The 13662-nt window shown below is 39.5% G+C and overlaps 1 protein-coding gene across 4 annotated transcripts in view; it reads right to left on the bottom strand.

The window, feature by feature from the left end:
* Positions 1–10550, bottom strand: part of agrn (agrin) — a 227835-nt gene extending 217285 nt beyond the window's left edge. For 3 of the 4 annotated variants that reach the window (XM_058409023.1, XM_058409026.1, XM_058409027.1), the window contains exons 1-2: positions 10089–10550; positions 8378–8639 (exon numbers count right to left, since the gene is read on the bottom strand). In XM_058409023.1, the coding sequence (XP_058265006.1) occupies positions 8378–8639; positions 10089–10280 (454 nt within the window). In that variant the 5' untranslated portion in view covers positions 10281–10550. The remainder of the gene's footprint in view (positions 1–8377; positions 8640–10088) is intronic. The other variant, XM_058409024.1, reaches the window with a different exon arrangement.
* Between the last annotated feature and the right edge of the window lie 3112 nt (positions 10551–13662).

The raw sequence follows: 13662 nt of genomic DNA, 5'->3' as shown, positions 1-13662 counted from the left end.
AGCTTTCCTCTCCAAAGACCTGTTTACCCCAAACTGATTGTTTGAGACAGTGGGCAAGAATGACTTTTAAAAAATGTGCTTTATTGCAGTGTGTGTGTGTGTGTGTGTGTGTGTGACTGACATGCCAGATATCTATGTTTGCCTCTGCAATCCAGCACTTCCTTGCTATTGTTAGGGAAAACAGCAAGATTTCTGAAAGCCAAACAAATATGTTACCACAGGGGAGCTGCTGCCCTTCAGACTGATCTTCAATGCACATCCACTGTACTTCTGAGAGTTTTAGGCCTGCGAAAGGTTGATCTGAGAAAAAAATACCTCTAATTCATCGTATAAGGTCAAGATGTAACTATTCTGAGCCTGAGACATCTTATGCATGGGCCATGTAGTGTGATATATTTTGTACAGTTTTCTGGCCATAGCACTCATCATGGGTAAGGATGCAATCTGCAGTCATGTCCACAATTCCATGTATAGAAACATCTGCACACTGGTTTTCATCAGAACAAAAACACTGTCATCACAGCAAGCTTTTAGACTAAGAAAATCCCATTTTCAAAAGTTATTCAAGAGATTCGAGTAAAGCATTTAGTGGATATACATCTGCATGTATGCCAACAGTCTATGGTAACTGCCATGTCAGTCAAATTGCCTCTTTTTTTGAAAGTAGTCATTTTTGTTCACAGTAATGGAACGTTTTGGGACTCTAGTGAAGCTGTACATCTGGATTATACAATTAAATTGCATTTTGCACTGCAAAGCAAACAATTTCTCCTCAGTAGGACTGATGGGTTTGGGGAAGTAAAACAGGTCTGCTATACAGACCTCAGTGTTGCACCTGGTGCTTATAACACGGATGGCTTTAAAACTCAGATTCCAGTGTAATTACAGGTATGCTTAGCCAAGGCTGGTGACAAGGACTGTGGGAATAATGGAGACACATTCTGCAGCTAGGGCCCTATGATTTGTTTCACAGACAGAATCATGGAGTTGAGACATAAGAAGTGGATATTAGATATCAACTCTGGCCTGCACACAAGTTTGGACATTTGGAGAGGATTAGGGGCAAGCCGTAACCCATCAACTAGGCCAAATCAGATGACTATTCTGGAAGGCTGGAAAACTAGCTGATGAGCGAAGCCCCAAAGATATAAATGCAATGAGCACCTACAGACTCAGGCTTCTCTTCAAAACACAACATGATTAACAATTAAAATTATCATTTTCAAATAGCATTTATTAATTTAATTTATCTTCAGTAACTGCTTTATCCTGGTAAGGGTCACAATGTTCACCAGGAAGTCTACCCCAGGAATACCTGCCATTGGGCAAGAATATTCCCTGAATGGCATGCCAGTGCATTGCAGGGCACCACACACACATATTTGCACACTCGTTCACACGTAGAGGGAATTTTGTATACAAGCATCTGGGAGGAAACTAAGGAACAGGGAAACCCACATAGACATGGGGAGAACATGTACGTTAATAGCTGAATTTAGGGATGTTTCTGACTAGTAATTGCAATTATTCAAGTGAATATAAAATCCAGTGAGGTTTCTGAGTCTTGAGTAAAAGCAGTACACTTCAATTGAATGTTCCCTTGACAGCATTGGCTGGTGTCCTGACTGGAGACACTATGAGGGACCAAAAGGAAAACATCCAGACAAGAAAGCAGGAGTGAAGGAGCATGGGAAGGAGCTAGCATCCTTCCACACTCGTCTCCGGCCCCCTACCAACAAACATCATCAACATCCTGCAGATGGGACAATCTGGAAATGCTCATGTCCAGCAGATAAGACACGCTGACATGCAGTTAACAAGAATACATATGCTCTACTCCAAGCGGCACATTTGAGAACAAGCTGAGAATAGCTCTGCTGCCATTAAGCCTTTCAAATCTTCTCTGTCTGATGTTTCTTGTTCTTCTTTCAAAGAATCCATTTTGCTATCACTCTGCTATGCTGTAACATGCTGACCAGGAATGAGGTTGTTTTAAATGAAGCACTTTAAGGTGTGGAGTTAAAAAGGGACAGTTCAAAGGATACGGTCAGGTGCTTGGGTGCTTTAACAGTGTTTAAAAAAAGGATAAATTGCTAATTATTGTCAGACAATATAGAGAAAAAAAAGGACTTTACTAGCCAGGTTTTCGCACACATTATAACGGAAATATCCTGGTGTGTTCTACTGAATAAAAATGAGCAGATTAAATAGCAGCAGACGCCTCATTAGGCTGAGCAATCAAGTTTAGTTCATTTCTAGGAATAGACTCATGTTAATCTTTAACAGAAGCTGTGCTTCTTTGTTAGTCAGCTTGACCAGTCATAACTGTTCCTTCCCAAAGTTTTACTCTGACTGGCTGAGAGCTATAAAGGACAAAGGGTGATGGCAAATGAATGTGAGCGATGAAACTATTGACATCAGCTTCCTACACAACAGCATTCCTGTTTATATAATCTCAATCCTACTTTTGCATGTACTCGGCACCTGCAGCCATTATTTCAGAGTAAACAAGCTCTTACCCAACCCCACTCCAATCACCAGGACCAGCTAATTAAACAAACAAATTGCAAATGTAGATTGTATTTTCCCCAATGACCTTTTGCCCTCTTTCTACCTACATTGGATTTCAAAATTTATGGCCCCAATACTGAAAGTGATCTTCATTACCAGCTACAGGAGGCTACAGTACGACAGTACTTGATGCTGTTAAAACATTTATTTGGTTCACTGCCTGTTGCACTACAATCTGAATTTAAATGAACTCTGAAGTCTGAATTTGTATGTTTAGTAAGTAAAATTCTGTAGTTGAATACGATGTAGTTGATGTAGATGTACTGTAGATGTAATCGCATTTTCTTTGTCCCCAAATGTACTCATCAAAAGTGAATTTGAGGTTTCAATTCCACGTTATAAAACCCGAAATCTGAAACCGACTACACACGAACGTCAATATACAACACGATAACAATTACAACAATGAATATGAGTTTATGTATTTATTTTATTTTAATCCAGATTATATGGACATAGCTTCCATAAGCTTTTCCTCACCAATGTCACCCAAAACATTTAACAGCTCTTTCGTGATATATAACACTAATTTAACTCGAAAACCATTATACAAATTACCCCAGAAAAAACAAGTGGGGTACTCAAATTTCACCTCATTCAATCTTGCAAAAGGATCTTCCATCAGAAGCAAGCATCTACAGATTAAGTCATTAGAGCAAAGTAAACTGATGAAATGAAACAAATAACTGCTGAGCATCCGTAAATTCTTGGCGCACATCCGCGAATGGTCTGTGATTAGCCACACTGGATACAGCAGCTGTGACTCTTTAGCACTAAGTCCAAGTTGGAATGCAGTCACAGATCTCAGGGAAGCCGTATCCCACAAAGCCCCGTGCTTTAGTCTCTGTTCAGCCTTTTGTGTATGGAATCTGAGGGCTTTTCCGGTTCACTTCGCATTTAAGCCATGAAAACAGAGCAACCAAATAAGTACTTCCTCCTCATGGGCGGAACTTGACCGCATCTCAAAATGTCAGGGTGAGGTCTCAAAGACAGCAGAGCACTCTCAGATGACTGTACTAAAAGTTTTTAAAAAGACACCTTGTTCAATTGGCATGTAGTCATTCAAACATGAAAAAGCTTTCGGGCTTAAATGGTTTAACGGCATCATTGAGTCCTTCGTGGTCTGATGGACGATGGCGACATGACACTGATAATAAAGCTGAGATGGTAGCAATGGGATAAAAATTCACAACCTCAAAGACAGACTCACTGAAGCACTGAAACTTTGAATGCATTAAAGAAAAAGAAACACATTCACATATTAATGCCTGACCAGGAGATGGCACGTTAAAAAATTCCATAAATGACTGTGAACTAAAATAAAATAATTGGCTACGAATGCAAAAACAGATGGGAAAATATCTTCTAACATTTTATTACTTTATCCTTTACAACCTTTTTGTTCTAAATGCATCATCATGATTCCGAGCAGGTATGCCACGTTCAGGATTTTAATTATAATCTTAAATAAAATGTAATAAGGCAAGAGATTACAGGAAGCTGACAAACAGGTGCATTCCAGTCCTGTGTCACTCCATTGCTTTTCTCCTCTACACTTTTAATTACCTTTTTGCCAGCTTTACTTCTGTCCTAGTTAGGCATTCACACTACTTTGCATCAATCTAGCACCCCCTAATCAATCCAAAGTGAACCCCCCCCCACCCCCAACAACACACACACACATTTCCAAACAATCCATGAGGATCATTCCAGCGATGAACCATGCTAAGAGTCAGGCCAAGGTGACTAGTCCGCGGTCTCATTCTGTAGTGCTCTATAATCTTATTAGCATTTTCCTTCTAGTCGCCCTTATGTATTATTAAAACATCAGCAGTTTTCCAGATATACATTATGTCTGTCAAGTATTGTTAAAGGAGGCCATTTTTAAGGATGCACAATTTGCAAGTGATAAGCAATCTTTGTATGCATCCTCACGATGCGAGCGCCTTAATTATGTACACATGGTCATCACACAATAAATTCCAATGATGCAGCAGAAAATGATCAGAAATTGCAAGTCCGCAGCCATGCTCTCTTATTGAGACTCTCTCTCCTCTCCATCACAAGGACACAACACTGAAAAGAGGTTCTTAGAGAAATGACATCGATGTAGAACGTACACTGGTTCCACGTGACTGAACTGAGCTCATGGACTGTATGTTGAAGAGGGTAGATAGCATTTTCCTCTGAGGGGGTTACCCAGTCCTGTGATGCTGCACAAGCAGAAGCTTCATAAAAGATGCATGTGGCTGACCTCACATGTCACAAAGAAAGCATGTATTAGCCTTGATCCTTCCTAATTGAAACTAAATTGGGATGAAAAATGGGTGAAAATTTTAGCATACAAAAAAAATTCGAAAACACACTACATAACTTAGAATCAAACACAAAAATGTTTACAGGTGTAACTGCATTCAGCCAAGCCAGACATATATAGCAGGAGCGATTGCCTTTCACTGATGTGGCTTCACCTGCTGCATATTATCTTTGGAGTAGTATAACATGTGCTCGTCTGTATTACCATAAAGAGTAGTACAACCCTGATCATGTTACACAACAGGACAGCGCTTTGTCAAACAACATCCTAGAATAATTCATTCTTAACCAAAGCAAATCTCATACATGTCATAAAATACTAAAAACATAACAAAGTTTTCTATACAAGGACCATCAGCAAGAAAAGTCTTTCACTTCAATGATTTCTTACGTATTAATCATTACCCGCTTGTGACTAATGGTAGGCCAGTTAAGGGGTCGACCTTTGTGCAGTAAGGAATAAGAGACATTCCTAAACTCCTCCTTACACAAACAGCGTGAACAAAGGGAAGTGCTTCCACAGACCAGGAGTATAGGAGGCTCACACAGAGGCAAGCCTACTACAGACACACAAAACCTGGAACATTCCTCAGCATGGCATACATGTTCATCCATACAACAGGCCACCTGGTAACAAAAAGCAGTCAATGATTTAAAGAAAATATCCATTCTTTATTTCGTAATGAAAATCTGAGGTTTATACTTCTGTCATCGACACGTCAGTCTATTTTCACTTCCTCTGTTACCTACAATACCATTGTATGTTGTCTGTTAGTTGTGCCACTGGAATTTAGTCCTTTCTTCAACATAAAGAGAGTGATGAAGCAGTGCTTAAGTCAGTTCATCTCTCTCATCTCCTCATCTGTACACTCTGCTCAAACAGATCACGTTCCAAAGACTCAACTTTCATGCTAAAACTCCCATCAACACCATTGTGTCTGTCACCTTGTAGATTGCTAACTAACTCTCTTGTAATTCAAAGTCAAATTTTTGCTGGCTCCACTATTTTTGTGTTGGATCTCATTAATATGACTGGGAAATGATGAGGAAGCAAATACATTCTTGCTCTTTCTCTCTCTAGCAGCAAACTCTGACCATTATCCCTTCTGTTTGAAAATGTTTCTCCTATTAAACGCCCTAGCAATGTCCCACGCTGCCATCAACACAGCACCCCAACCACCAGCTTCTCATGGGAATAAAAAACAGCACTAGTAAATAAATTAGCATGTGCCAGGATAGCTATTTCAATAACAACATATTCAGTGTGTTTCAGGATGCCGTTTTCCCCTAAAGCAAACCAACAACCAGGCCCAGTGTACATTATTTAGGAGCGAGTGAGAAAGTTTTTAAAGGTCATCTAGTAAGGCTTTTAGTGGCATGCATTTCGCACTAATAAAAGCATTAGCCAAGAGCCTTGTGAGTAGCCTGTGGCCATGGGGAGGCTGCAGGAGTGAGAGTGAGAACACAATGCCTCTAGGCCTCTCCTGTGGTCTTCGGTCACACTCCCACGGTAAGAAGTGCCAAGTAAAATATCGTCAGCATTCCAGTCAACACCTGTACCCAGCATTCCTCCACCGTCTTTCTTTGCCTTTGTCCTTTATGCTTTTTCCACCTTTTCTCCATTAACAGAGGCCTTTGTTGTTTGATTTTGACAACGCTGTACCCGAGTCCCACCAGGAATCCTTTCATTACTTAGTGCTATCTGAACTGTCAGAAGTGAGGAGTGAGGAGCGGATACATGACACAGGCTTGCAAGTGTAGTCTTGTTCTCAAGGCTTATTCTCTATACACACTACCTCACTTTTTATTCATGCTGTGTGTACACTTGCTGCATATAACCTAGTCACAAAGGGGCAAAAAGGCACTTCACCTTTCTTAAGAGCTTGGCTTTTTATTAAACAAATGATGGATGAGAACATTCTTTATTCCAGTCATCCCACAAAAACCAAAAAAACAGATAAAACCAACAACAAATATTTGTATTGTGTAACACAAAAAGGAATAGTTGAACAGAGCCACAATTACTTGGCAGCTGTAATACTTAAAACTAATCTATACCACCTACACAAGCAAAGCCACATCATGGGCCATAAGTGAAGGACAAAGCATATAGAAGAATTTTTATATATGTGAAATACTGAGAAATATACTCCTTTACTGGTATACAACACCTAATCTCTGCATTTTCTAGTATTTACAAAACAGGCTACAAATTCATTTACTTAAAGAGAAGGACAGAGTAATGGCTACTGCAGATTTTACAGAAGATAGTATCTGCAGTAATGTCCTTCAAGTCAAGTCAAGTCAAGTCAACCTTCTGCACTATATCTAAGCTATCATACACAGGCCATTTAATTTTTTTTCCATTAGGGAATCATTTTGGAAAATGATTTAAAGCCCAGTCGCTTGCCATCTCTCATTTATTTTGTCACTTCTGAGTTCCATTTCCGCTTTACTTAAGATCTTATGACTGAGGTCTTGTTCAGATAAAGCTGGTGGCCAGGCTCTTTCACAACCTTAATGTTTAGACTTTTATGAGCCAAACACTGCGAGAAAAAAGAGAGAAAGGCAGACAGAGAGAGAGATCTTAGTGCCGGTGCTAGCTTCAAAGCTTGAGGTTTGGATTTAAGATTTGTAGTAGTTCCTTTCTGATTGTGTAAAAGGTTGTCCTGGAGGAAACAGAGGATTGACTTTCACTCAGGGTCATCCGAAGCCCTGAAGCTGCTTTGTCAGTAAGCATACACCCTCCTCAAAGAGACCTGAACGGTCAATGACATGACAACATGCATATAATATCCTGGATGTTTCACAAATGAATTGCTATAATAATAAAAATTTAAATAAAAATTATCCCCTGAAGATTTCATACACTTGGGCAATGTTTCAGACACTATGATTGTTCAAACAAGAAACAACAAAAACTGTAGCAGACAGAAAACACTAGCATATGTCAGTGGATTAGATGATTTTTTTTTGCAAGTGTGTGATAATTTTTTGTGCAAGTGTGTGATAAGCAACAGCGGGAAAAATAAAGGAAATATTTGACATGTACATTACTTAATAATAAGCTACTCCACTATTGTTACACACAGTGACACACAAACACACAGAGCCTTGTTTTTTTATTGGCTTTCAAGACCATTGCTTGTGAATTCACATATCAAAGTTCACTTAGGTTAAGTCAGTCAACTGACTTTTCCACCAGACAAATTTTGTTTGCGATTTGTCTGACTACTAATTTTAGCTGAAAAAGCTTTCAGGTGTCTTCACTATTACTGTAAAGAAGAGTGACAAAAAATTGCAGAAGTTTTATCTGTACTGCAGATACTACATCTGGTTCCATGTGAATTAATAGATGAATCATTTCATAAGATGAATCCATATATTTGGACATGCTGCTTAACTATCCTCACAGCAGCACTCTCATTCAGCATCACTAGCTATGAAAGTATTCATAGATACGATAAGATACATAAGATTTAGGACTCACCTTCTACACAAAGTTCAACCTCCTCCAAGTTGCGCAGTGTAATCCTCATCAGGCTGGAGTTAAGCATTAGCTCATTTTTGTGCCCAGGCCACATGTACTCTGGGGCCAGATTGACGAAGAAGATGCGTGTGTCTCCGGTAGCCACCTGGTTGTCGCAGATATCCGGGTCCCCGAAACCACCGATCATCACCTTGTTCCCACCGTCTAGGAGTATGTCACCATTGACCATGGTCTTGCCTTTGAGGTAGCGCCATACCCTCACCTTCAGACACAGAGCACACTGAACTTGAAGAAACTTAAGAGCTTAAGCGGTAATCTCCCATCAAATCACAACTCTGCATTCCATACCATAATTATTCTATCACATAGTAATTATCTTGAGAATGTATGTATTCCTGCAATGGGGGAAAAATGCTGACTACTAATTTTTATCTGTTTTATGGCAGAAAAGTAATTTTATAAGCCTTGTAGAGAAATGCCTTGAGTCATTGCCTGTCATTGTGCATCTGTCTCAAGGGAACGTCCTGAATGCTTCAAACTATGGCATCAAGCTAAGACTTCTTTTTTTTCCATTTCAGTGAATTTTAGTGCTGGACAAAATAACAAGGGTTCTTCTATCAATTGAATGAATTTCTTCTCCAGATAATGACAAGCTGCCAAACACAAAGAATGCCAACGAGCATTTGTCCTTAACATACTGTATAGCAAAAAAACGGTACATAATAAATACTAACTGCTTTATGTACAGATAGCGTGTTTTATTGCAGTTGCTTCTAAATGTATCAAAGTTCACGGTTTAAAAATGCTCCCATTAGACTTTGTAAAGCCCAGTTGTCTCCTCAGCTAATCTAACAGGCCCTAGAGCAGAAAACTTTAGCTCATTCCAGTGTATAAGTTTCTCCATGAGAATGATGAAACAAGTGTTGAACGTAACTGTATATCCTGACTGGCAATAATCAACCTGAGCTGGAAGACCATATACGTATATATATGTACAGCACGTTAACCTGACCAACAGTTAATCATTGGACTGGATAAACTTTATTTCCATATTCAAATAATAAAAGTTTAGTTTCTTGTCGAAAACAAATAACTAAACAGTAGAAATACTAAAAAAAAAAACCTCAGTCAAAATTGTACAGCACCTCAAGTTACCACAGTCAGCATACACTCCAGATTTTATAACCTTAATAAATGTGACAGGTGTTTGTGCATTTCTAGTTTTTCACATTTTAAAAAAAGGGGGTATTCAGTGCACTATAAACTTAACCAAACACAATTTTCACGCAGCTTTATTACAAAATAACAGGTGCTCTGACAAATTGTTTCCATGCGCGTGCGCACTTTTGAAAGGCACGCATATAATTCACGCTTCTTGTACAGAAATATATATATACATATATATGTATTTGTTTTGTGATTAGGTCGCAATAATAAACTAGACCAGCGGTATTGTTTCAATGAGAGCTACAGCAGGATAGTTTGATGAGCGAGTATAATTAATTTTTTTTTTTTGGACCACCTGCATTATTCGGTGTGATGTGGATCAATCTGGCAACACAACCAGGTGATTCAGGTCTACTGTACTGAACAGTGGCTATACCGATGCTCTGAGTCCAGAACTTTAAACTTCATGTAGGATTTTAAGGTGATTGCATTGGTAATTCATTAAACTGGAGTCTTGCACTAAACAGATGTCCCCGTGGCTCACCTTGCAGGAGTACGTGTTGTGCACCGGGTCCATGTTGAGGATTTCCTCCACGGTACCGGTGAGCACAATGTTCGCTTCCTCTTCCCGTTCCTCCAGCTTTTTCTCGGGGCAGCTCGCCTGACAGTCGCGCGGACACAAAGCGAAGCCGGCTACGAGCGCCCAGCCGAGCACGCGCAGCGCTCCTCTCATCATCCCGAAAAAACTGAAAAGTCAACAAACTCTACAGACTTTTTTTTTCCCCCGTGCTGATAGAATCCGGACCGGCCGCTTCACTTTGCTCCGAGTTCAGTGTGATCTGCGCTCCTGTCACTCTACACTGGCTCGGACGCACGCCGCCTACTTTTTTTCGGGCTGCTCTCTGCTGAAGCAACCGGAGGAGAAGAAAGGAGCGAAATTCTTTCCCAAGGAATGTGTTTCACCACCAGCAGACTCCTCTCCCCCCCGCACACACACGCACACACACACACTCAGCTCTTTGAGACCTCCCCATTTGCATGCAATCTGAATTGCTGATAAGACAGAGAGAGAGAGAGAGAGAGAGAGAGGAAAGTGCGGTGCAAAACGCCACCCTTCGGAAAGACTGCAGGACAATCACAAAAAGGAGAAGACTTTTCACTCAGTGGTGTATTACAGCAAGCATCTTAAACTTTGTTGCAGCAGGGATCCTTAAAGTGCCAAATAAATACCACAGAGACACATTTATTTCATAAACTTGTATAAATGTTTAATCATCATCATCATCACTCTTCACTTTTCCTTGTTGCCCTCAAAGGTACACATTTTGTACCTGTCACTTGCCCTCAAGGGTACACATTTTGTACCTGTCACTTGCCCTCAAGGGTACACATTTTGTACCTGTCACTTGCCCTCAAGGGTACACATTTTGTACCTGTCACTTGCCCTCAAGGGTACACATTTTGTACCTGTAGCATGCACCTTTATCGAGAAAAATTCATGAAGTGTACTTTTAAATGATAATTATTCTTCATATACCATAAATAATTTTTTCCTAAGTTTGGAGCACTATGTAAACACGATATATTGCATTTATCCAGAGAAAGTGGAAGTGCAGACTGTTTTATACACTGAATGTGTTCCTGTTCCTGTCTTCCTGTAGATTATATCAAACTTGAAACACAGTGAATGTATACACTGTATGGATAAAGGTTTGTGGACACCTGACCATGATACGCATATGATCATGTTGGACAGCTCATTCCAGATTATTTATTATAGACATTTATTTGACATTATTAATTATTTGACATTATTTATAGGCCAAAATGTTTTAGAGTTATTGATATTGGGATTGAAATACATATTAAATCAATTATTCATTAATCTTCAGGAAGCACTTAATTCAGAGTTGAGGTGGATCTAGAGGGTATACCAGGAACACTGGGGAGTGAGGTGAGAATAAACGCTGGATAGAATGCTATTCCATTGCAGGGCATCACACACATATTCACACATTCCTTAATCCCTAGACTCCACCTACTAGCACATTTTTGGGTGATGGAAGCAAACCAGAATGCCCAAGTAGGAAACTAACATCAAGTTTTGGAGCCTGGAAATGTGAGGAACATTTTGCTGTAAGTCATTGTCTTTAAACATGTAGGAAATGTATCATTTTATCACAAACTATAGCAATCATAATATAAAGCCCCAAATTGTGCATAAGGGGGCAATCATGATGATTTATGTCACTTAGGCCAGTCCTGTTTTACTGTCAGTTTTCTTTATCCTGGAGAGCATGTGCATCTGGAGAGGAGAGAGACAGCAGGAAAAGGATGATGTTGATAGAACGATGCACAAACTCCATAAATGCTGCCATGTGTGTGCTCACAGTCGGCAGCACGTCAATTTCCACCCTTCCAAAGCTGTAATTTCACCAGCCGTCCATCTATTCTTGGAAAATAACAGGGTGTGGAAGCAAGGCTGATATATTTGTGGAGAACATGATTTGTCCTGTGATTTCTATTTGTGTTGCTTGTCATCATTAATCTGAAGATGTCTGAAGCATGCAGTGTAAATTGCGATGATAGTTGTGTAAACATCTCATCGGAGCTTTCAGGACAGCTGTGTATTTATGTTCTTGCAGTGTCTTTTGGAGGCAAACAATTCCATCAAATAAATGGCAGTGAAATTTAGCTGATCAGCCAAGACAAATTTAGTATAAAAATTATATAGTCCTTTAGACCAATCAGCATAGCTAACAAGTAATGAAACCTTACTGACCATTTAGCTTTGGGGAAACTGCATGGTCAAATTATAACACTGAAAAAAATGACATGGTTGGCATATCAATTTCATGCCATAGCCATTCAAGTCATATGAGTCCTGATTACTGGGTTTTTTAATCTTTCAGTTTCTATCTATCTATCTATCTATCTATCTATCTATCTATCTATCTATCTATCTATCTATCTATCTATCTATCTATCTATCTATCTATCTATCTGTCTGTCTGTCTATCTATCTATCTATCTATCTATCTATCTATCTATCTATCTATCTATCTATCTATCTATGAAAAAGGTGAAGTGAATAACACTGATGATCTCCTCATCATGGCATCTGTTAGTGGGTGGGATATATTAGGCAGCAAGTGAACATTTTGTCCTCAAAGTTGATGTGTTAGAAACAGGAAAAATGGGCAAGCATAAGGATAAGGGCCAAATTGTGATGGCTAGATGACTGGAAACTCCAAAACTGCAGCTCTTGTGGGATGTTCCCGGTCTGCAGTGATCAGTATCTATCAAAAGTGGTCCAAGGAAGGAACAGTGGTGAACCGGCGACAGAGTCATGGGCGGCCAAGGCTCATTGATGCACGTGGGGAGCGAAGGCTGGCCCGTGTGGTCCGATCTAACAGATGAGCTACTGTTGCTCAAATTGCTGAAGAAGTTAATGCTGGTTCTGATAGAAAGGTGTCAGAATACACAGTGCATTGCATTTTGTTGCGTTTTGGCAGCAAAAGGGGGACCAACACAATATTAAGCAGGTGGTCATAATGTTATGCCTGATCGGTGTATGTTCATGTGTAACTTGGTCAGCTGATAATGAAGCGTATTGCTTTTTTTGTAAAGAATAAAGCACAATAGGGGTTGTCATGAAAATAAATCAATAATGGGGATGTGTAAAGCCAAAGGAAAATTTTTACCTACGACATTTACAAAGTGCTGACACTCCTTCAAAAATATTAAATAAATGATTCCTCACAACCCCCGGAAAAAAAAATACGAAGCAGCAATTTTCTGCAATATCTTTAAACACTTTGTGCAAATTGGCCTCCATACATTGCCTGTGTAAGCTATAGAAATTATATACTGTATTAGATGAAGTGCATTAGCGTCAATTTGAGATTTTGGCTTGCAGCCTCTCAGAGCTGCTGTCATAAAAAGTTAATCATTATCTCCTGATCCATTAGAATGGAGATCTAGCATTCTATAAATGCAATTTATTTACTTTTGATACTCTGACTAAAATATATATTATCCTACATTTTCTATAAATACTGTACTATGTACCTAGAATGTGATGAGTAATTCCCAAGTCAAAATAATCTAAGCTACTG

Source organism: Hemibagrus wyckioides, linkage group LG15 (assembly GCF_019097595.1).
Source record: "Hemibagrus wyckioides isolate EC202008001 linkage group LG15, SWU_Hwy_1.0, whole genome shotgun sequence".
Classification (NCBI taxonomy): Eukaryota; Metazoa; Chordata; class Actinopteri; order Siluriformes; family Bagridae; genus Hemibagrus; species Hemibagrus wyckioides.
The sequence above is the reverse complement of the archived record's forward strand: the minus strand, read 5'-3'. Positions and strand labels throughout refer to the sequence as shown.